Consider the following 25378-nt stretch of genomic DNA (forward strand, 5'->3'; position numbering starts at 1 on the left):
GCGCTCCAGACCATCTGCTGTGGGGAACATCACACCAACGTTCACAGTGACAACTCAATACAACACATTCTGAACTCTGAAACACTAGAGCTGAGTCCTGAGTTCTTAAGTTCTCAACATTCTGAACATTTGAAAGATTCTAAAAGGGGAAACAGAACTCTAAATTCCAAGGGCATAGCCCGTGACATGTCCCCTAACAAATCCAGCCACTACTAAATTGTCCCTAGCAATAATTTTGATCATAAAACTAAATATACTGTATGTGTATGCAAGCACTGTTGTTGTAATTTCGGCCGCATCTGAAATAGCTCACACTGCTCAGAAGTTAAAGTAAATATGCTTTCAATGATGTAAGTAAGAATATATAGTGCACAGTTCAGATGAATGATTTAACGTTGTACTAAGTCTCCCCAAGAAGGAAAAAAAATGTATTGCACATTAAGGGGTTGCAATAAGAAGTTCATTGCCTATTACGCCAGCAGGGGGCACACATACCTCATTGAATTATCAATAAACCCATAATTTCGCTGAAATAATAATAAAACCTTTAACCTTCTTAAAGTGTTTTTTAAAAATATGATCAATTATGGTTAGCCTATAAATATTTTATTATACATATATAATGGCAACTACAACAATAAAGTTGTAAGGACACATTTTTTCAAGTCTCTTCGAACTGTTCAAATAAAAACTTCAAATAAAATGTACTTTTAAACATGTTGATCCGTTAGATTTACCAATAAAAACACTTTTGTTTTTGTCGCTAGGAGGGTTGCTAAGGATGATAAACAGATCTTTTAATATGATAGCTTACTGCTATCCACCAATCAGCATCCAGGACTCGAACTGCTGTTTTTATAAATAGAAACCAGACAAAAGCAGTCTGTCAAACAGAAGCCAAGAGATGCACAAATCCTACGAGCCGCTGAAACCCGCGACCAACAAATACCTGCAGCAGAGATGGGACCAGACGCGCTACGAGGACCACCGCTGCAAGGTTTCTGCATCTTTATGCGTCTGTCTGTCTCATAATCGTGTTTGGTATTGCTTAAAAACGAATTTGGACAGCTTTTTTTAAAGTGTAATTTATTTCTGTGATGCGCAGCTGTATTTTCAGCATCATTACTCCAGTCTTCAGTGTCACGTGATCTTCAGAAATCATTCTAATATGATGATTTGCTGCTCAAGAAACATTTCTGATTATTATCAATGTTGAAAACAGTTGTGCTGCACCATATTTCTGTGGAAACTGTGATACACTTAGTTTGGGGTAAGTAAAATTAATTTAAAAAATGCCAGTAAAGACTGTTACAAAAGATTTCTATGTCAAATAAATGCTGTTCTTTTGTGTTCAAAGAATCCTGAAAAATAAAATTAATCACGGTTTCTTAAAATTTTGAGCAGATCAACTGTTTTCAACACTGATGATAATCAGAAATGTTTCTTGAGCTGCAAATCATCATATTTGAATGATTTCTGAAGGATCACGTGACACTGAAGACTGGAGTAATGATGATATAAATACAGCTTTGATCTCAGGAATAAATTATATTTGAATATATATTCACATAGAAAACAGTTATTTTAAATGTTAATAATATTTCACAATTTTTACAGTATTTTTGATCATTTAAATGCAGCCTTGATTAGCAGAAGAGTCAAAAACATAAATATTATTCCACATTTTGATCATTGGTTTATTAAATTGAAATGTTTATTTTTAAATGTAGACTCCACTGGATCAGTAAAGACTGAAATCCTCATAGAGAAATGCAATCTTAAATACAGGAGCACAGCTGAAATTATGTTCTCCCTGTATTTACTTTAAGTGTTTAATTCTCTCTGTATTTCTTTCTAAGTGCGAGAGGCCAAACCCGTGGTCAACACCAAGGGCATCCAAACGCCTGCACATATTCAACAGAAACTGAAGAAAATCCAGGTGACTCATTAATTAATATGAAAACAAGAATGTATTACACATTTATTTCACTGCAACTAATTACAGTACATTCATATGTCAATTTATAGATGCATTTACAAACCTACACTGGAAAAAAACATGTGTAGGAACTTGTTTTTAAAAATGATTTGAGTATATATGAAATGAGTTTGTGTTGTTTTCAGGTGCAGGAAGAGAGGATGTTCATCATTGAGAGAGACAATCATCTCCTGGCGTCCAAACTGGCTGCGATCTCTCGCTCCAAAGGCCTCGTGGACCACAGGAACATTTACCCAGAGTGCAGGTGTTTGTGTGTTTATGTGACTGGCAGTGTTTAGTTAACACAGTAACACGCTGACCTGGTTACGAGCTGTTTATCTGAGAAGGGTTTCTGGTGTCTTTTCTCCCGCGGCGTCTCATGTCATCTACGATCTCAAACTGACGCGATGAATCATTCATGCTGGGCTGGTGACAAAGCCTTTATGAATTATTGAGAGACACAGAAGCTATTCTCCATCAAACCTGAGGGATCTGGTCGGTGGATGGGTTGTGGCCTTACCGTTTGTGTTTTGTGTACAGTATGATGGAAGGACTGGTGAATTATTTTACTGTTTAAAAAAGGGTTGACTTCAGTTCCATGCACAATTCCTTCAGAATATGTAAAAACTATATATCTATACATGATACAGTGTTATTTTAGTTTAATTAATATAATATTATTATTATTATATCAATTTTAGTTAAAGTTATAGTAATTTTGCTGTGTTTTTGTGATTTTCAGTTAGGTTTTTGTTTGTTTTTGAGTCTATATTGTATTGTTTTTAATAGCCTACGTTTTTATTAATAATAATTTTTTGAAACATTTTGAATTATTTTTCATATTTTGTTTTGTTTTAATTTATAGTCAAAGTTTTTGTAATTTTGTTGTGTTTGTGTGATTATCAGTTTTTAATGTCTGTATAGTGTTTTTTTATAAATTATTATTTAGAATATTTTTAATAATATTTTGAATTAATTTTTATATCGTCTTTAAATTTTAATTTTGTTGTGTTTTGTGATTTTTTTTTCCCTTCATTTTCTTTATTTTTTTCTAATTTTTTCTTTTTAAATATGTCTATATAGTATTTATATTTAAAACTTTAATTAATATTTTGTATTTTTTTTTAATATGTTTTCTTTTTAATTTTAGTTAAGGTTTAAGTAGTTTTTTTTAGCAGTTTCATAAATGTTTTAATATTTTTTATTTATAATATTTTTAATAGTAATTTGAATTATTCTAATGCTTACTTTCAATTTTAGTCAGTTTTAGTAATTTTATGGTGCTTTTCTGATTTTCAGCGGGTTTTTGTTTGTAAATATGTCTTTATAGAATATATATATATATAATATAATATTATAATATTATATAATATATATATGACTCTGGAGCACAAAAGCAGTCATAAGTAGCACAGGTATATTTGTAGCAATAGCCAACAATACATTGTATGGGTCAAAATTATATATATAAAAAATATATATAATTTTTTTTTCTTTTATGCCAAAAATCATTAGGATATTAAGTTAAGATCATGTTCCATGAAGATATTTTGAACGTTTCCTACCATAAATAAATCAAAACTCAATTTTTGATTAGTAATTTTCATTACTAAGAACTTCATATGGACAACTTTAAAATAAATTTTCTCAATATTTAGATTTTTTTTTTTTTGCACCCTCAGATTCCAGATTTTCAAATAGTTGTATCTCAGACAAATATTGTCAATTTTGAGAAAAAAAATAAATAATAATAATTGACCCATATGACTGGTTTTGTGGTCAAGGGTCACATATATATTTTATGTTATTTAAATTCAGGTAACATTTATTTAAAATAACGCAAATATAATGTTTTAATATTTAGTTAACCTGTTTTACAGTCTGAATGCTGAGAAAAGGAGGGAGAAGCTTCTTCAGGTGACTCACGAAAACCAGGCGATCTATCATCGAATCACGGCGCAGAAATCCAACTACAGGAGGGAACTCTGGGAAGAAGACTGGGAAAAAGTGGAGCGAAGGAGAGACGACATCGCACGCTACCCACGAGGAGTGAGCAACAAACAGGTCTGACTCTAATTCACTTTTCAAAGAGGTACACCTTTAAGGGTTAAAACAGTTCATTCTCCTAAAAATGTCAATTGTGTCATGACTTACTCACATACTGTGTATGGCTCTTGTAAACAACTGCTTTTGTGCTACATGAAAGAAAGAAAGAAAGAAAAAGTCATAAGGCTTGGAACAACATGTAAATAAATAGTACATGATGCCAAAGTGATCACTTTTAAAGTGTGCATGAATTGAAAATTCACATATATTGCATCGCATGATATTGTGATTTTTTTACCTCATAGTTTTAATTGAACCGCCATAACTCAATCTTAAAATGAAATTAGTCTGCAATGACTCCGCCCCTTTCTTACAATTACTGAAAGCTGGGAGTGCCACGCCCACACCTCAACATCCAATCAACAATCGGCACATATAATCAAGTCTCCGCCCAGCTTTTTGTGTTACGTGTGTCACAATACGGCAGAAAAGATCAGTCGCTACATTTGTTTCATTGGGACTTTAAAGCTTCTTCATCATTTATTGGAGAAATAATTTTGTGAATTTTCTCTGTCACAGAAATCTACAAAGTGTGTGAAGTTCTCTGGAGGGACATCTGGACAGAGTCAGCGCTCCTCCAGCGGTGTTGAAGATGACAGCGGAGAAACCACAGAAGATCCAACACAACAACACTCACCACAACCAGCCACATGAACTCAGCAGAGTTACACCAAACACCAGACACCTGTCAAATAAACTCACCTGGGTTAAACGAAGCCCTTGAAGTGACGTGGTGACCTTTTATCCTTTGTTTTCCTAAACAATTTTCAAAACCACATTCATTTGTTCATCCATTCACCACACTGATGCTGGAACACTGGGTTAGTGGACTGAAGAATGTAAATGCAGTATGTTTTAAAGAACTCAAAACCAATTAACAACACACTGTGACTAAAAAAAAACTTTATCAGCGTGTATATGATTATGAATATCAATTAAAATAATATACTAACAAATATCAGTTTTATAATATAAAACAGCATAACAGACTTATGTATAGTTAAAATAACCTGAAGCTAATGAGATCGGAAGCCGTGCACATAAATGCCCGCGCTCGCTCTTATGTTAAAAATAAGGCGGAGACTCATTTAAGGTCTGTTTTTAACAGAGGATATTTACTTTATACTTAAAAGACACACAACTGAGACATCCATCTCTTGAGTTATGGCTGAAAACCTCTTCCTCATTGTACACTATACCTCACTAAGACTAGTGCAAATGTAGATCATCCATCATCCACCGGATGGCAACACAAGCATGTTTGTTGAACAAATTGAATCTCCCCCAGCCTGCTGAAGCCTGAAAAAAGGAAGAGGAGTAAAGCAGGAATCATGTCAAGATGAACAGACCTATATTGCTGTTCGTACGGTTTGTATGGATTGATCGATGACAGAACAGTCATCTCTATTATTCATATAACATTCCAGACAATAGCAGTGCTTGTTGAAGTTTGGCCTTGTGGTTTATTGCCCAGGAGGCATGTGAGGTTAAGGTTAGCATTTATTAAAATATATATATTTTTTCTTTTGGCAGAAAACTCTGTCACAGTCAAAAGATTCCAAATATGTGTTGTTCTCCTCTTGAAAAAACATAAGACATCTGCTATGAACCATTGACAAACAGTAATACTGTATTATATCATTACACTTTTTAAAATATTTTAATAGTCTTTAATTTAAAATGTAATAGTTGTTTCCTTTGTGATATGTATACTTTGTGATACATGTAATTTATTCCTGTGATGGAAATAAAATAAGTCTCTTCTGCTCACTGAGGATGCATTTATTTGATCAAAATGCAGTAAAAATCGTGAAATATTATTAACATTTAAAATAGCTGTTTTCTGTGTGAATACATTGTAAAGTGTAATTTATTTCTGTGATCAAAGCTGTATTTTCAGCATCATTACTCCAGTCTTCAGTGTCTCATGATCTTCAGAAATCGTTCTAATATGCTGCTCATTTCTGATAACAGTTGTGCTGCTGAATAAGTTGTAATTTCTCCATCTTTCTAGTTTTGCTCTACTCTGAAGTTGCTCCTGTGTGGAGTAAAACTTGTCTGCGAGTTGTACTGATATGAAAAATAGCCTAAAATGAGCTTAAAATGGATTAAGCTGCCAGGTCTTAAAACCAAGGAAAGCTATTCAGCTGGTTTACGTAGTTGGCCAACTGATCTCCTCATTAAAACTATTTAACTTAACCAGCACGATCTGTCTGGTGGACAGTTAATACCAGCAACCCACTTCAGAATTCGTCTGATGTCATGGTACTGAATGATTTGCATGTTCGTTAACTATATTTACATGGAATACCAGTGAAAAATGGTAGGTCTAAAAATCCATGGTAATACTATTGTACTGTACTTTGTTGTTAGAGCCAATTTTTGGAGGCTACATGCCAAATTTAACTACTTAATTAAGTGAAAATTATTCTTCTGAGCACTAAAACTTTGGCCAGCTGAACACAATACTTGCTTATATGGCAGAAAAAAATGCTTTTCTAAAATCTGGGAAGCGCTGTTGTTTCCATCCTCCAAAACGACGAGGCAGTTTTTCCCGTCTGTTCCCTGACCTTGGTTTTCCTCTTTTCTCAGCACTTCTCCAATCACTCCAGCTTTCCTGCCAGTCTCTCATTCTGAACGTCTCTGTCATTCTCCTGCAGGTCCACAAAGCCAGAATCGTGCAGGACAATAACTGAAGGAGCTAATGGCACCAGACAGAGTGAATGAGAGCGTTCTCTCCTGTTTAACTGCTGTGATGGATTATTTGGGAGAACAGATGCTCCCTCAGATTCCCTCAAAATCTGGATCCTCTCTGCTTTTTCCCCCATGAGATTCATCAGGAGTTCAGCAGGAGTCCTGACAGTTCATGATGCAGAATGGTTATACATACAGTTGCACATCTTTTCCCTAAAAGAAGTCATCAGATAGATTTGATGTGATGGAACTGACTTAAATTTAAAATTCATAATGTTGTGGATGGGAAGATTTTGCCTTGAACAATGAACAGTGCATTGGATTTCAGTCCGTTCCTCACAAACTATCAAAAAAATATGTCTTGATAAACAGACACAAGTTCCATCTTCTGATGTAAACAAACAACAAAAAAACATTGGTGCATACAATATTGTTGTGCATCTGACAAACTTGGACTTGGTTTGAAATGCAATAACCTAAAAAGCTTCTGAAATCCTTTCTACCAAAAACTGTCACATAAAGCAGAATATCATAATAGAAAAATACATTTATTCATACAGGGTTCACAAACCAGACAGTACCAGCACAGGAGACCTGAAATACAATGAGATGTTGGGAACGATCCATAAAACAAACCGAGGCACAAACTTGATTTTCCTGACAGAATGACAATAAGTCTGACCCTTAAAAGGAATTGTTCACCCAAAAAAAGAGCATTTGCTGAAAATGTGCTCACCCTCAAACCATTCAAGATGTAGATGAGTTTGTTTCTTCATCAGATTTGGAGAAATGTAGCATTACATCTCTTACTCACCAACGGATGCTCTGCAGTGAATGGGTGCCGTCAGAATGAGAGTCCAACCACTCCAGTCCATCAGTTGACATCAAGAGAAGTGAAGAGTTGTGTGTTTGTAATAAACAAATCTATTGTTAAGATGTTTTGAACTTCAAACTAGTTTTTCAAAAAAAAAAAAAAAAAAAAAAAAAAAATCCATTAAATTGCTTCCTAATGTGTAAAAAAAAAAAAAGTAATCTTGTCTGAATCAGGAGAGAAATATGCACCGTTTACAAGCCAAAAGAGTCCAAAACAGCTCTAATCAAATGTGTGGCTGGATTTTGTGAGAGACAATCACGCAGCTTTTTTATTTCATGTTAATTGCTGGACTGGAGTGCTGTGGATTACTGTGATGTTTTTATCAGCTGTTTGGACTCTCATTCTAATGGCAGTCATTCACTGCTCTAGTGAACAAGTGATTTCTACAAATCTGATGAAGAAACAAATTCATCTACATCTTGGATGGCCTGAGGGTGAGTCATTTTCAGCAAATTGTGTGAACTCTCAAACAGTTTCCGAGTATTGATACAAGAGTGTGTTTATGTACCAAAGAGTCAAATAATGAAGTGTCTCCATGTAAAAAAGCACATTTATGAGTCTGTCAGGCCTGAAAAACAAGATGCTGCAGCATCTAAAACATTTTTCATTTGAACACGAGGAACTTAATTATTACGACAACAATACAATTTGTAATGAAAAAACTATATTAATTTAGAAAATAATTCAAAATAGGAGCAGCTGAGAAGATCGTTGGTGTCTCCCTCCCTCCCTCCAGGACATTTATAGAAACCCGTCTCACCCGTAAAGCCCTCTGCATTGCAAGTGATCCCACTTACCCGTCACACAGCTTCTTCAGTCTGCTGCCATCAGGGAGGAGACTGCGGAGTCTCCAGGCCAGGACCAGCAGACTGAAGGACAGCTTCATTCATTAGGCTGTCAGGAAGCTGAACTCACTCCCGACCTTGCCCCCTCTCCTCCCCTTCCCCATGCACCACTGAACTCTGAACCTCCCCCACCCCCACACCAGCTCCCACTAACAGACTGTGGCCTGCACCCGACACTTTGTGCAGCATTGGCCTGCTCACTACCTCATTCAACAGTTAACTGACCTCATTTAACCACCTCTTCTGTCAGTTTAAATAAAGAACTGCTCTCTGAGATTTTTGACACTTTAATCAGACTGAATAAGCTCTTTTACACTACAGTCATTATATTTACATTTATGCATTTACAGTGCATTCAGTCTATACATTTTTTAACAGTATGTGTGTTCCCTGGGAATCAAACCCATGACCTTTTGCCCTGCTAATGCAATGCTCTACCACTGAGCCACAGGAACACTGCTTTATTTGCACTGTTTACCTCACTGGTTTGCACTCTATCTGCCATGTGCCTTGTGCTGATTTACTTATCCTTCTTTTTTACATGACCTATTTGTATAGTTGTACTTTTTATTTTATTATCTGTATTTAATGTTCTACTGTTCTAGTGTTATCTGTATGCACCAAGGGCCTGAGACTAACGCAGTTTCTCTGTATGTATGTACTGTACATGTGGAAGAATTGACAATAAAGCAGACTTGCCTTGACTTGACTTCATTTCAACACTCATGTGAAAACAGTCTTGAAAACTCACCTAAACGTACTACACAGGGAACCAATGTACAACACATATCACAATTAAAACCTGTATTGCTGCTTATTATGAGTCATTAACTGTGCAAAGATCTAAGAGTTTAATGACCTTGAGCTCAAACCATGTTGATCTCTTACTGAATCATTATATTCATTGAGTCCTGTCAGTTCATTTACGCATTATAAACACCACAAGGTTAACATACTTAGGATTAGGGCTGAGTAATATACAGTAGCTAACTAAATATTGGTTTTTGCCCTAAAATATGGTAAAAGGTTTCTTTTGTCAATCAGAAGAGCCATCATTTCACAGTCACTGAAGCACGTTCAAATGACTTCCTGTTAATAAAATACAATGAAAATCTAGAATTAGAGGAACAATGACATTTCATGATTTCTATAAATATGCACATTGTTTTAGTCTTATTTATATACCACTAAAATATATATATTTTATCCTTTGATTTCAATTTTTATTTTCATTTCATTTTTGTCATCTTTAGTTAGTGTTATATGTGTTTTGACAATTTTATAATGACTTTTTTTTTCAAATATTACTATTTTTATTTAATTTATTATATTTTAGTTGCCAAGGCAAATTTGTAATTTTTGTTATGTATGATTTTCACATTTTTTTTATTTCACTTTTCTTTCAGTTAACAAAACTGTTTCTAATAGTTTTATTTTTTGTTAACGATAAAAAACCTGAAATGTACTATATAATAAATATTAAACAGCAATATTTCCCTATACTAAAACGTTTTACTAAAAGTGCAACATGCCACATGGGAACTTCAGTAAAACATATGAAGTAACCAAACAAGCCAATGTATAAGTTCAAATGATTCAAACCCATTCAAAGAAATAAATCAAACCTACTCATAGTAATGGCAATTGTTTAAATCAGAAATGCTACGCTGTAAAAAAAAAAATTTTTTTTAACAATTTTTTTTATAATGTAAAAATTTCAGTAGCCTACATTTTCAGTTTTTTTTAAACTTCAAACTTTCACGTTTAATTCAAATTCTTACTTGCCACTCCTTTGTAACTATTTGTGAAATTTAACGACAATTTCTGTGTGAAAATTTTTCAAAGTAGGGCTGCAAAACAATAAATCGCAATTAATGTTTACATAGTATATGTGTGTGTACTGTGTATATTTACTGTTTATATAAATACTTCTATATAATTTATATTATATATAAATATAAATACAGTATTTTATACATAAATCTAACATATTTTCCTTAATATACATGTATGTGTGTGAATTTATAAATATATAATAAATATACACAGTACGGCCACATATAATATGTAAACATAAACTTTTATTTTGAATGTGATTAATCGCAATTTGTCTTTTTTAAGCTTTTTTTCTGAGTGTGTTTTTTTTTGTTTTTTTTTTTTAAGATATATTTAAATGCTCTAGCAAATAACGAGAAGAGGAAAATTATGATGAATAAAAAGTGCATAAAATGATGTTTCGATATATCGCTCAGCTCTAGTTAGCATGTTTTATTGGCGCACTCTAGAATCTCAGTCGCTGCTGAGCGACATAAAAAAAAAAAAACAAAAAAAAAAAACCACAACAAAACAGCAAAGTCTGTCAAGCATCAGGTGAAGAAATCTTTCGAAATGGCTTCTACGAAATTTGGTGCGGACATCAGGATCCCGATAGTGCAGAGGATGGTGAAAATGGAGAACGCCATTAAACACAAGCGATCGATCACCGCCGCCGCAAACTTCCACTCGTTACACACGTTCTTGTCCTCGTCCTGGTTGCGAAATCTTTTAGCGATGTATCGCACCTCCTCCAGAATTTTAGCCAGTTCCAGTTCCAAAGCCCCACCCACAATGCCACCGTTGACCCGCCCCCCGATTCCGGTCCCGCCCCCGAGCGAGGGCATGGTCGCCCCCGGCAGGAGCACATCTTCCTCAGCGGAGGCCATGATTCGTCCGCAGAGGACACTGTGCGAATCATGGGAAGATGCGTAGTGGATTCCCTCCATGCCTCTGAAGCCGATGTACAGCATGTTGCTGGGCTGCAGCGCCCCCTGGCTGACGGAGAGCTCCACGCTGGACACGCTCCCGCGCCGATGGGGTTTGTTGTGGCAGGCCAGGCGGATGCGCTCCTCGCCGGGCCGCCGCATGCGCAGGAACCAGGCGCACCAGTTCAGGAGGAGAACACGGGTCTGGACGACAAAACACAACCATACAGTGGCCCCAACAAAGCATCTGAACACTTAATCCACAGTTAAAAAATATATTAATTATGTATGAAATAAAAATAACTAAATAAATTAATGCTTTGGAAATGTAAAGCTTTTTCTATCTAAAATTAAAAATACACACAGGATTAAAAATATAAATATATTAAGGTAATAAAAAATAAAAATGAAAAACATTAAAATGAAAAAAATAAAAAAATAAATTACATTTACAAATAAAGAAATAAATGAATGAATGCATGAATTAATAAATAAATGCATTATGTAAAACTTTTGTACATCTAAAATTAAAAATACACAGGATTTAAAATATAAATATATCATTAATGTAATTAAAAAAAATAAATACTCATTATCATTTAAAATCAAACAAATAAATAAATTACATTTACAAATAAATGAATAAATAAATAAATGTTTTGATAATGTAAAAAAATACACCCAGAATTAAAAATATAAATATATTATTCATGTAATAAAAACAAAATCGTCATTAAAAATTAAAACAAACAAACAAACAAACAAATGCTTGCTTGCTTTGGTAATGTAAAGCTTTTGTGTAAAAATGATAAAAGAAAACAGAATAAAAATATAAATATATTATTAATGTAATAAAAAGCAAACCACTCATCATTAAAAATGAAAAGTAATAAAGAAATGACATTTAAAATTAATAAATAAATGAATGAATAATTAAATACATAAACACATGAATCAGTAGGCAAATAATCTAAGTACACTAAAAAGAGTACTGTACAGTATTTCATGATTAGTTTGTTTGAATTTTGACCTGAAAAAATAAATAAAAAACAAACAAACAAACAAACAAATGCTTAGGAAATGTGAAGCTTGTTGCAGCCAAAAATTAAAAATACATACATAATTAAAAACATAATAATAAATGTATGAAATAAAAACAAAATAATAAATAAAAAGCAATAAATAAATAAATTACCAACCTATGCACCCACCATGCCAAAAACTACAAATATTGTTTTGTTGTGATTATTTTTTTTTTTGATTTTTATTATTATATATTAAAAGTGAAAGAACGAAATAAAAATATAATTTTAGATATAAAATATTATAAAAGGGATGTGATGAATAAATAAATTGTGGATGGACAAACAGATAAATAAATAAATAACAGATGTTCCCATCCATACAAATAGTACAAAGACTACTGTATTGTATGATTAGTTCGTTTGCACTCAATGAGCACTTAACAAGCACTTAATGATGTATTTGCATAACTCAGTGAAGCGTCAGATATTCTCTGAGTCAATACGACTGAATCAATGCCGGCTCATCATTATGCTGTTGGCTTTTCTGCAGGCGTTCGCTGCTTCCTCCTAATTGGTGCTGGAATATTTATTGTAATTCTAGACAATGAAGGCATGAAACGTCTTTTCAAGCAAAAATGAGAATTAATATTTCATGTTGGCTGTGTTAAGCTTGTGCCTAGAAGACAAATTTGTTGTTTGGACAAGGTTTGTTTAAAAACAGCCCAAGTGGCTTGTCTCATCCATTTAATATAAAGCTGTTGTCCACAGTCAACTCTGATTCACGTCACGTGCCGAGAGACACTCACAATGAAACGCTGACCTTCAGGACTTCACTGAGAACGTATAGAGAGTCAGGGACTACTAACATTTAAAAGATGACCTTCAGGACTTCAATAAAAGCAAATCAAACAAACAAACTAAAAAATGCATAAAACCAAGGTATGGGCGCAATTTAAAAAATATTAATAATATATGAAATAAAATAATGAAATACCAAATAAATAAAAAGTGAAACAAACAATCAAATAAATGCATGCTTTGGTAGCAAAAAACAAATTCACACACAATAAAAAAAATTAATAATGTATGAAATAAAATCCAAAATATGATAAATAAAAAAATGCAATAAAAAGTTTTTTTTTTTGTAAATAAACAAACAAAAAACTAATAAATGAACAAACCACTCAAACTTTGGTAATGTAAAAAATTTAAACATACACACAATTAAAAATGCATTAATAATGTCTGAAAAAAGCAAAATGTCATTAAAAGTTCATAGATAGATAGATAGATTGCTAAATAAATGCTTTGGTAATGTAAAGCTTGTGTAAAAAGATGAAATACAATAATAAATTTTTTTTTTTATTGTATGAAAATAATTAATAATATTATAAAAATAATAAAATGATGTAATAAAAATATATAAATGTATACCCGGGTAGCAAAATGAATAACACAAAATATTAATAATGTATATTTCATACATTATGCATGCGTAAACCAAATACTAAAACCAAAAATGCTAAACAAACAAACACATTTTTAAAATGCACACACTAAACATACTACTAATATGAATACACTAAACAAAAAAACAAAAACAAATTGGAAAAATAAACGAAAAAATAAACAAATAGATAAAAACTCCATATGCATAGTTATGGGCATTTTATAGTCATAAAGCTTCTTCAGGGATGACCCAGATGGAGATGTGGTGTCTCACCCATCGTGAGGCATCTTTCCTCCGTCTGGATCATGATAGTGATACTGCAGCACCAGGACTGTAGCGATGACCGACAGACCCACAATCACCATAGTGGTGGCAAAATACTGTGCTGAAACACACACACGCACACGCACACACACACACACACACACACACACACACACACACACACACACACACACACACACACACGTATCTCCTGAAAGGGCTTCTTTACACAAATTGAATCTACAGAAATCTCTGTGTGTAGATGCAATAATACTGTTATGAACAGCTACTGTAGCATTACAAACCGCCAGGGCTTCAGTAAACACAATCTAATAAGATCCTGAATCACTCAGAGCTGTTAGGGACTACTGCAACTGAAACAAACACACTATATAATAAAGTCATTTATCATTTTTTGTATATTAAGTGTCCCTAATACCTGCGTACTTACATAGTAACTAGATGTATACGTAGTATGTAACCACAGTTTAATTACATATTGGTACATAGTATCTACAGCTTTAATATTTCTGTACTACACACCATACCAACCCTGGCCCGAATGGTTTTTGTGTAAGTAACAAATGTGTAACAGGACATATATAATTCTGTAACAACAATTTGTATAAGAGTAATTGGAACCATTTGATCCAGGGGGTGCAGATGGGTAGGTTTAGGGGTTGAAGTGGGATCCAGGGGGTGGAGATGTGTAGGTTTGAACGGTGAAATGGGTTCCAGGGGGTGGAGATGGGTAGGTGTAGGGTGGAGATTGGTTCCGGGGGTGAGGAGATGGGCATTGTGTATGGGTGGGACAATGGTTCCATGGGGGTGGAGATGTGTAGGTTTATGGGATGGAAATGGTTCCAGGGTGGGGGTGGAGGTGTATGGGATAGGTGTAGGGGTGGAAATGGGGTTCCAGGGGGTGGTTTCCAGGAATGATTGTAGGTGTAGGGGTGGAAATGGTTCCAGGGGGTGGAGATGTTTGTATGGGTTTAGTGGGTGGAAAAAAAAAATGGGTGTTCCAGGGGGGTGGAGATGGTTGATGATGTGTAGTGGGGTGGAGATGGGTTCTGGGGGGTTGAGATGGGTAGGTGTAAGGGTGGAACATGGGTTCCAGGGGTTGAGAATGTGTAGAGGTTTTAGTAGGGTGGAAATGGGTTTCCAGGGGTGGAGATGGGTAGGTGTAGGTGGTGGAGATGGTTTCAGGGGTGGAGATGGGTAGGTGTGGGTGGAGAATGGGTTCCGAGGGGTGGAGATTGGTACGGGTGTAAGGGGTGGAAATGGGATCCAGAGTTGTGCAGATGTGGTAGGTTTAGGGTGGAATGGGTTCCAGGGGGTGGAGATGGGTAGGTGTAGGAGGTGGAGATGTTTTCCAGGTGTGGATGCCGATGTTAGGGGTTTAAGGGGTGGAATGGTTCCAGGGGTGGAGATGGTGGAGTAGTGTACGGGTTGAGATGGTTCCATGTTAGGCAGAGGGTGGTTGTAGGGGTGGAGATGGTTCCGGTGGATAGGTGAGATTGGTTCCAGGGGTGGAGATGGGTGGTACGGGGGGGGTTGTAGGGGTGGAAATGGGATCCAGGGGGTGGAGATGAGTAGGTGTAGTGGGTGGATGATTGGGTTCCAGGGGTGGAGATGGTAGGTGTAAGGGGTAGGGAAATGGGTTCCAGGGGTGGAGATGGGTAGGTTAAGGGGTGGAAAATGGGTTCCATGGGGTTGGAGATGGTGTAGCGTGTAGTGGGTGGAGATGGGTTTCCAGGGGGTGGAGATGGGTAGGTTTAGGGTGAGATGGGTTCCAGGGGGTGGAGATGGGTAGGTGTAGTGGTGGAATGGTTTCACGGGGGTTGGAGATGGGTAGTGTGGGGTGGAGATTGGTTCCGGGGGTGGAGATGGGTGGAGGTTTAGGGGTGTAATGGGTTCCCGGGGTGGAGATGGGGTATTTGTAGGTGAGATTGTTCCGTAGGGGTGGAGATGGTGAGTTTAGGGGTGTGAGGTGGGTTCCGGGGTGAGCATGGGTAGGTGTATGGGTGCAAATGGGATCCAGGGGTTTGTGCAGATTGTGTAGGTGGTAGGGTGGAAATGGGTTTTCCAGGGGGTGGAGATGGGTAGGTGTAGGGGTGGAGATTGGTTTCAGGGGTGGAGATGGGTAGTGTGTAGGGGTGGAGATTGGGTTCTGCAGATGTGGGGGTGGAGATGTGGGTCCGGGGGTGGAGATGGTGTAGGTGGTAGGGTGGAAATTGGGACGGGTGGACCAGGGTGGTGCAGATGTGGAGATGGTTTAGGGGTGGAAATGGGTTCCAGGGGGTGGAGATGGGTAGGTGTAGAGGTGGAGATGGGTTCCAGGGGTGGAGATGGGTAGGTTAAGGGGTGGAAAATGGGTTCCAAGGGGTGGAGATGTGGTGGTGTAGAGGGTGAGATGGTAACCCAGGGGTGGAGATGGGTAGAGGTTATGGGCCAGGAATTGGGATCCAGTTAGGGGTGGAGAAAGGGGGTTTAGATGGTAGGTGGAGATTGGATCCAGGGGTGAGAAAAGTTGGTTTTTAGGGGTGGAGATGGGATCCAGGGGTGAGAGTTGGGTTCCAGGGGGTGAGGAGCCATGTGGTAGGGTTAGGGCCGTGAGATTGGGATCCAGGGGATTGGAGAAAGGTAGGTTTAAAGGATTGGAGATTTGCAGATGGGGTTCCGGGGTTGGAGATGGGAACCAGGGGGTGGAGATGGGTAGGTTTAGGGGCCGGAATTGGGATCCATGGGGTAGAGAAAGGTAGGTTTAGGGGTGGAGATGGGATCCAGGGGTGGAGAAAGTTAGGTTTAGGGGTGGAGATGGGGATCGCACGGGGTGGAGATGGGTGGGTTTAGGGGTTGAGTATGGGATCCAGGTGGTGAGATGGTATCACAGGGGGTTGAGATTGGGTAGTTTTAGGGCCCGAATTGGTATCCACAGGGGTGGAGATGGTTAGGTGTATTGGTGGAGATGGGATCCAGGGTGTGGGTATGGGAACCAGAGGGTGGAGATGGGTAGGTTTAAGGTCAGAAATGGACACCAGTGGGTGGAGATGGGTAGTTTTTTAGCGGCGGACGTTGGGAACCAGGGTGTGGATATGAGTAGGTTTTAGGGATATATAACGTGGGACGAGTTGGCTCTCACGTTGGGGACATTGGTGCAGCACTCACTGTAATACAGTGTTCTTACATGGTACTCCTCATGAATTGTCCATTGTACTATAAATGTTTAACATTCGTGGCCACCAACCACACTTTATACTGTAAAGCCTAACTTACTCTTGCCACTGGCTTTGTAACATCAGCGTAATTACATGATAAAATCTAATATAAAGTTGTAAACACCTTTCTTTACCCAAAAGTGCTGTTTAGTCCTGTTGCACATTTGTACTGTTCATTCCCAAAATTGTTGTTACCGTTAGGGCCTTTTTTCTCCTCACGCAGGAACCTTTTTGTATAGTACCAGAACTAATTGTGGAACTACCCACTTTTTTGAGTTTTTTGACCGCCGGGAACTAGTTACGATTTTAGGAACGGTACTGCCTTTTTTGCGAAGCCAAATTGCTCCTACTCCAGTGCAGGGTCTAACCATCGCCACTGGTACGGACCCGTGACTGAAGTAACATTGTATTGGCAGAACGGCGCGTTTGAAAATCCCTCAGCAGCCATGATTTAAACGCAGTCTAAACCACTGTAAACATTGTATCAAATTATTTTGCAAATATGGAGAACAGCGAAGATGGACGGACATCTTGAGTGCAGACCCTTGTAACAAATTCGCACTGCCCGTTGTGGTTGGAGATTCTAATCCTCCTTTCCTTTCTTTCAATCGCTTTACGTATAATCAACATTCCATGTCCATTAATTGTGAAACCCGGGAGACACAACAAAAACACGCTCCGATCGCAGCGTCCTCCATCCTCCTGTTGTTAACATTGTTCTTCTTTGTTTTTCGTTTTTTAAAAAGCCGCGCACCCAAAAAACGTCGCTGTTGACCCGGGATTTTTTTGCATTTAGCTTATCAAAAAATGACCCTTTCCCGTGGGGAATAAATTAAAAAAAAAATGAAAAACCCAGACCGCTCTGAATACACTTTAAAAAACCCTTTTTTTTGTTTGATTTTATTATTTTATAAAAAAAAAATAAAAAAAAAAAATAAAAAACAAATTAAATAAAAAAAATTACATTTAAAAAAAACTAATTTAAAAAAACACATTTAAATATTTTTTTTTGTTTTCAATTTTTTTCTGGATCATTTACATTTATATTAAATATTTCAGACCCTTTTGTCAAAAGTGAAAATTCATCCCAAACAAAAATCCAAATTCAAACTGGATATGTTTAAAAATTTCCCGTTTTTAAATTTGTTTTTTATTTCATTATTTTCTTTATGTTTTTTTTTATAACAATAAAATTAAAAAAACCCCAAAAATTAAAAAAATAAAATGGGAATTTTTAAAATTATATAAAATTTTTAAAATTTCAAAAATAAATAACAAATTCCTTTTTTAAAAATTTTTTTACTATTTTCTTTATTTTTAAAATTTTTTTGCTTTTCATTTTCATTACTTTCTTTTTTGGGATTTAGCAGATTCTTCTATCCCCAATTTATTTTTAGAGGAAAAATTTATATCAGACTGCTATGAATATTTAATCCTTCCCTTTGTTTTTATTTTTTATTTTATTTAGCAAAAATCATAAATTAAAAAAAATGTAATTAAATTATGTAAAAAGTATTTAAAAAAGGCAAAAAAGAAAAAATTTCAATAAAGAAAAATCCCCCGAAAATTTGTGAACCCCGTTGCAGATGTGAATAAAACAGCTGTTTACTAAAAAGTTTAAAATATTTAATGTTTTAAAATTAGGGGACTTTTTTTTGGAATGTTAATTTTAAATAAATTTCAAAAATAAATAAAAATGGAATTTTAAAAAAAAAATAAAAATAGCAAAAAAAAAGAAAACCTGTTTAAAAAAAGGGATTTTAAAAAAGCTGTCAGGAAATTAAAAAGTAAATAAAATTTAATGGGATTTTAAAATTTAGTGTTTTTTTTTTATGTTTTTGTTAATTTTATGTTTCCCAATTTTTTCAATAATGATTCAATGATTCACATTAAAAAAAAAAATCCAGCTTTAAAATCTCCTTTTTTTTTAATGTCAACCATTATTTTAATCTAAGTTATTAAAAAGAAGCTCTCAAAATGAAAGAGCTCTTTCCTCCGGCCCTTATTCGTTGGTTTTTTCCCCTGTAAGGTCCGTTTTGGGGAACCGTTTCAGAGGACCGGCTCGGGCTCCCTTTTCCCAACGCCCCATTTCGGATAATTTATAACCATGAATGTGAAGGGTGCAGTTTGCTGCAAACCGGTTTTCCCGGGGCCCCTAAAGCAGGGCCCCCGTCTTTCTCCCCCATTTTGTGTCCCCTCATTTTTCCCCTGTTTAACCCCACATCATCCCGCCCCCAAAGCTGGGGATTGAACCCGCACTTAACCCCCCCAAGGCAAATGAAAACAGAGGTGGGGGGCATGATCTCGGCCCCCCGCAGCATGAAACGGGAGCGAAGCAACACTGTGATTCCTGTCAGGAAACAACAACAAAAACAGCTTAAAAAAAACATTACCATCTGATTGGATGAGCTGCGTTTGATGCCACTGTATGGGACTGCAAAATCAATTGTATTATAAGTCATAAGTGTCAATTTTTCGAAATTGAGATTTATACATCATCTGAAAGCTGAATAAATAAGCTTTGAATTGATGCATGGTTTGTTAGGAGGACAATATTTGGCTGAGATACAACTATTTGAATATCTGGAATCTAAGGGGGCACCAAAAATAAATATTGATAAAACCGTGGTAAACTATACTTTTCACTGCTTTAGGATAACAGAGCTTTGGATAGTTTCCATATACTTTTTCCGATCAACTCTGAATAAAAGATAGGTTTTAGAGCCAGATTTTTGTCTTGTGTTTCTGAAATTTAGCAAGATGAGAATGTTATTACAAAATGAGATTCGAGAACATTAAAAAATTAAAATCAGGGAAATTAATGAATCTTCTCAAAAGAGCGATAGAAACATAAACTCACTTCAATGTCCTGACTTAATATTATAATTACATACATAAACTTTTGTGGTGAAATTTGGATTTAACTCATTAATCTGTTGCTTTATCTCTTTCATAATTTAAGGAGATCACTTAGTTTTTTTGCTTGTTTATGAGTTTCCAAGGAAAGCGTAGAATTTAGTAGAGGACACTATGACGCGTCCCTACCAATATCCAGCCACTACTAGGTTGTACCTCGCAATAGGTTGATCAAAACAATGTCTATTTTCCTGCTAACAAATGTCTACAACAATGCCAAAATCAAACCTAAACCCTTGATTCGGGGAATGATACATCAGAGACAAAGCGTTCTCACTCGAGATAACTCACTTCTGTAACATCAGTCGCTATCAAATATTATCCGGGATGCAGAGAGTCTGGAAAACACACTGGGTCTTAATGAAGCCCACAGATCAATTACAGCGATCCCAGTCACACTCATTAAAGGCTGCGATGTTCGGCTGTTTGTCATGTTGAATGCTTGAGCTGTGATTTCCAGACTGGATGAAATATCTGGAGTCTGTGTGTTTCCTGTCTTGGTGTTTATTGATTCCAGGCGTCTCTTAAGCGTGCCAATCTCTCAAACTACTGGACTGCATCTAAACATGTGTACTTCTCCACCTCAAAACACTTCTGGATCAGTGCTAGTAGCATTATCACAGTTTTTACCAGTTTTTTTTTTTTTTTCATAGTTCGTAATAATAGACAATTCACTGACCGAACATATTAATCTAATGGTTCCTTGCATCCATTTAGTGGAACATTTTGCCAAATATTGCTGTTTGTCATTATGTTTTTTGATCTAAATTGGTTGGAAATCAGTATCCCACAATGCAATGTGCTGGAATTTTTATGCCAAATGGACTTTAAATATATACCTTATAGCATCATTTGAATGGATTGCCAAAGAGTTAACACAAAATCTAAGAGTAGAAACAAAATTACTTCATGCATCATGCAAATGGTTTCACATGCTATTTACAGTAGTGTGCATTACAGAGTGAAGACTTGGAGTATGCAGTTCACTAGTATTTAATTCTGGATGGAACCAATGATTTTTAAATGCTATAATGTGAAACAGAAAGTCGAGGGAAGCCGCCCACACACACACACACACACACACACACACACACACACACACACACACACACACACAGACCCGACCCAGACACACACACCACACACACACACACACACACACACACACACACAACACACACACACAGACACACACAACTCAGAACTAGACAAAAAAAAAGGAAAACCATGAAATTAAGGACACACACCACTGAGCATCAGACAGTCTTGTATTGCAAAATCAGCTGCTCTTGTTTGCTGCATTCAAACCCATTTATCAGCGAAAGCAGACTACTGGGGTCTTTTTCTTAGGAGAAACATCTAAGAAGCTGAAATCTTCAGCAAAAGTCTACATTTGTGTTCCATGGAGTCTCATTATTGTCTGGAAGAAATGACAGAGATGTACTCTTAAAAATGATTTTGGGTGTTTTTTTGTCCTCAGAAAAGCAGCGAAAACAAAATGACCCATAAAGAGCCATTTGTTTTTAAAAGTTTGAGCGAACACTGTACCCATTGTAGGCCTTCCATGTCTGCGTAAAGGGGTCTTCATAGGAACCATAATGTGGACCACTAATAACCTTTATTTTCTTGTAAAAGTGGCATTCAAGAAGTTTTTGTGTGCGTCTCACCCAGCGAGATCTTTCTCTCCAGGAGTCAGGTGCCGGAGCAGCAAAACAACAACAGCGCGAGAGTTGGAGATCAGGACACAATGGGATCGGACAGTTTGAGGCCAAGGTAAGTACAAATGTCCTTCACTCCTACTCATGACCACAGTGTGGAGGTGACCGTACAGTGATAACGGCTCCCTCCTTTGACAAACAAGTCATGACCAAAGAACTTTCCTCATTCCTCCTAGCCTGGAACCTCTTACAACACAGCATTACTCACACACACACACACCACACCACAGGTTGCACACACAACACAACACACCCACACACACACCAGCACACAACACACCACACACACACAACGCCACACATTGGCACACACACAGCAGACAACAACATACAATCAGAAGCCGAAATCAAACCAGAACTGACATAAAACGGGCAGAACAAAGTTTTCAAACAGAAATCAAATAGAAGGGGGGCGAATAAAAACCCGAAAACGAAGTCGACATAACAAATCAAGTAGAATTTACCAAACAGAATCACAAACAAACCCAGAATTGAACAGACGTCAAAAAACACATTCATTAGAAAAAAAACAATCAAACAATATAATCAAATCACCTGAATTAAACACAATTTTTATCAAAAAACAAGACTTATTAAAACAAAATACAACAATAAAAACGAATAAAAACAGACAACACAATTAGAATTAGAGTAGGATCAAACATAATCACAGACAACACGAATCAAACTTTAAATCAAATAGAAACAGAACAGAGTAAAACAGAATCAAAGATAAACCAAATCAAAGCACAATCAGTGTTGTGTCACCTAATTAATATTCATGGAGAGGAACAGAAATTCGTAGTGGCCCAAGCCAAACTGGTAATATAGTCACTCACGTCCAATCTTTCACCACGTTTGCTTTGATGAGCTCAGCTAATTATTTTTCTGCTTTTTTAGTTTAAGTAACCCTGAAATGATACTGCTCTCTAACAGCTTCTTGCATGGATAATCTGCCACAAGTTATGTCATCTGGAAAGACAGAAATGCAGATCTGTAATCCGGGCAATTTGTGAAATGCCGGATTATTCATACAAATGGATGATTGTGCACATGCAGTTATGAGGAACCGAGAGTGTTTAAATCAGTGTGTTGTGGGTAATGAAGATGATGCATGGCAAGACCACTATTTATGTAAAACCTTGGTTGTTTTTCCTCCCAGGTGTTTTCTAACAAAAACACAAAATGCTGCTTCAAATCCACGCGTCTCAACTAGGAGACTACGTGAATTTTCAACTTATTCATAAAATAAAGTTAATAATTAATAATTTGGTTTTCATTCATTAATAAAAACTAAGAATTAATTAAAAAAAAGATTATTAAATTAAGTTAAGCTTTTAAAAATGGAAAACATAAATTGAAAAATAGTTGAAAAGTATTGTAAATATATATATATATAAGTGGGTTATATAGTAGTAATATATATAGTTATATATATATATATAGAGTATATATATAGTGATAGTATAGGTAGATATATACATATATAGTATAGATATAGAGTATATTTATAGGAATTTAGCAATTCAATTTGCAATTTATAGTAATGAAAGTTATATATGTAATCAAGTAAGAAATATTATATGATTTACATGATTAGAATAAAAATAACTAAATGAATCAAATAAAATAAAAAGGGGCTAAAATAAATGACACAAATACACCAGAAAAAATACAAATATAAAATCGTGAATTGAAAAAAAAGGAAAATTATAAACTTAATCAGAACATTAATACAGTACTTGGCTAGTAGTACAATTAATTATACTAAAATAACAACTGTTTTTTGGGAAATGGTAACAACGGCACTGACCATTACCATAATGTGTTTTTTTAGGGCACATATCATTCGTACTAGTCCCTGGTAGTTTAATATGGTTAGATTAACCTACCTAAAATAGACATTGTATATGATGAGTATATATCATTCAGTACAGCAGTAATCATACAATGCACTGTATCCTGGTGCTGTATAACTTACTGCAGCCAGGTCTCCATTACCCCGTTAGCGATTGTATCCCGGTAATAATCGGCCTCCATCATAACATGCAGGTCCAGAGACCATCCGCCATAACGTCCACTTAGACGAACTTCAGATCGCAGGCGCTGAAGCATCAAACTGGAAGCCAGCGCCCCCTCCGATGTAGGCAGGTGCTCTTAAAGATAGAACCTTAGAAGAACATTGGTGGGTAAATGATGTAGTATGTTTAGTTCATCTGTGTGGCTGTAGAAAATGGTGTATTTGCGCACGATTTTCTTATCCCCCAACGGGAATCACAAACAAACAGAGAAAACAGAACAGAATAAAAACAAACAAACCAAGCAACATTAGAATTAGAAACAAATCAAAAATTGATGCGAGACAAACCAAACAATCAACAAAAAACACAACCGAATCAAACAGAATTCAAACAACACAGAATGGGCGACAAACAAACAAACAAATAAAATTGACAGACAGAATCAAATAGAATAAAAAACAAATGTCAAATCAAACGAGGTCAGAATCAAAAGAATCAACCACAAAACAATACTCAAAAACAAAACAATCAAACAAAACAGAATAAACAGGAATCAAAAAGGCAGCAGAATCCAAAAGTAGAATCAAATAGAATCACAACCAAATCAAAATTAAAGGGTGTATGAAGCAAACACACAAAATCAATAATAACTCAAACAGGCAGATCAAAGCCCCAAATCAAACCCTCATAATTAAAAGGAAATGCACTAAACACAACAGAATCAAATAGAATCAATCAGAACAGAATCAAAACACAAACAGAATAGAATCCAACAGAATCAACCACACAACAGAATCATAAACAAATCAAACAAAACAGAATCAAATAGAATCAAACGGGACAGAATCAAAAACCAAAGAAAATAGTACAGACTTAAACACAGAATCAACCACCCAAAAGACCATCAAAAATTAAAAACAAACACAGCACAAGACAGCAATCAATACTATGCTAAGAGATAATCAAAAGTCCTACAAAAATCAACCATTATAATTTAAAAAGAAATACATTAAACACAACAGAATCAAAATAGAGAACAATCAGAACAGAATCAAAAAACAAACAAATCAATCACAAACAGAATCAAACACAGAATCACAATCAAATTGCAAATCCAGAATAAAAACATATCACAACCTTTCTTAACCACTTAAAACATTCTGAAACCATTTTTTTAAATGACAGAAAGATATTATTAAGAGTCAGTAGTTTAGTTTTAGGTTTCTCTACGGATACTTTGATTATATTCTATTTCCAAAACAGAGCTGACTATAATATTCCTAGAGATGCATGATATTAAGAGGTTTGTTGATATCCGATATGCCGGATCATTTTTTCAAATCATTTTTGGCCGATATCTGATAGATATTTTCCCTTTATTTTGAAACAACACCAAGTCTCTCCTGTACATAAAATATAACAAATTATTTTTTAATTTTGGTGTAGGATTGAAGCATGAAGTAATAAAATAAACTCATTATAAAAGTTCTTGTAAAGTACATTGAAGTAGTACATTGAAAGCCTTGAA

At 35.7% G+C, this 25378-nt stretch overlaps 2 protein-coding genes across 2 annotated transcripts in view; one reads left to right on the forward strand and one right to left on the reverse strand.

Moving 5' to 3' along the window:
• The first annotated feature begins 768 nt into the window (after positions 1 to 768).
• Positions 769 to 4800, forward strand: si:ch211-284k5.2. Its single transcript, XM_042753419.1, has 5 exons — positions 769 to 998; positions 1860 to 1939; positions 2125 to 2243; positions 3859 to 4042; positions 4604 to 4800. Exons 1-5 carry the CDS (start codon positions 905 to 907, stop codon positions 4736 to 4738), a joined length of 612 nt encoding a protein of 203 aa, XP_042609353.1. The 5' UTR covers positions 769 to 904; the 3' UTR covers positions 4739 to 4800.
• Positions 4801 to 10668: 5868 nt separating this feature from the next.
• Positions 10669 to 25378, reverse strand: part of LOC122142372 (neuronal acetylcholine receptor subunit alpha-7) — a 32637-nt gene continuing 17927 nt past the window's right edge. Inside the window, 4 exon segments of the mRNA XM_042752794.1 lie at positions 10669 to 11442; positions 13987 to 13992; positions 13995 to 14093; positions 23831 to 23983. Of these exon segments, the coding sequence (XP_042608728.1) occupies positions 10864 to 11442; positions 13987 to 13992; positions 13995 to 14093; positions 23831 to 23983 (837 nt within the window). The 3' untranslated portion in view covers positions 10669 to 10863.

This window comes from Cyprinus carpio, chromosome B25 (genome assembly GCF_018340385.1).
Source record: "Cyprinus carpio isolate SPL01 chromosome B25, ASM1834038v1, whole genome shotgun sequence".
Taxonomy (NCBI): Eukaryota; Metazoa; Chordata; class Actinopteri; order Cypriniformes; family Cyprinidae; genus Cyprinus; species Cyprinus carpio.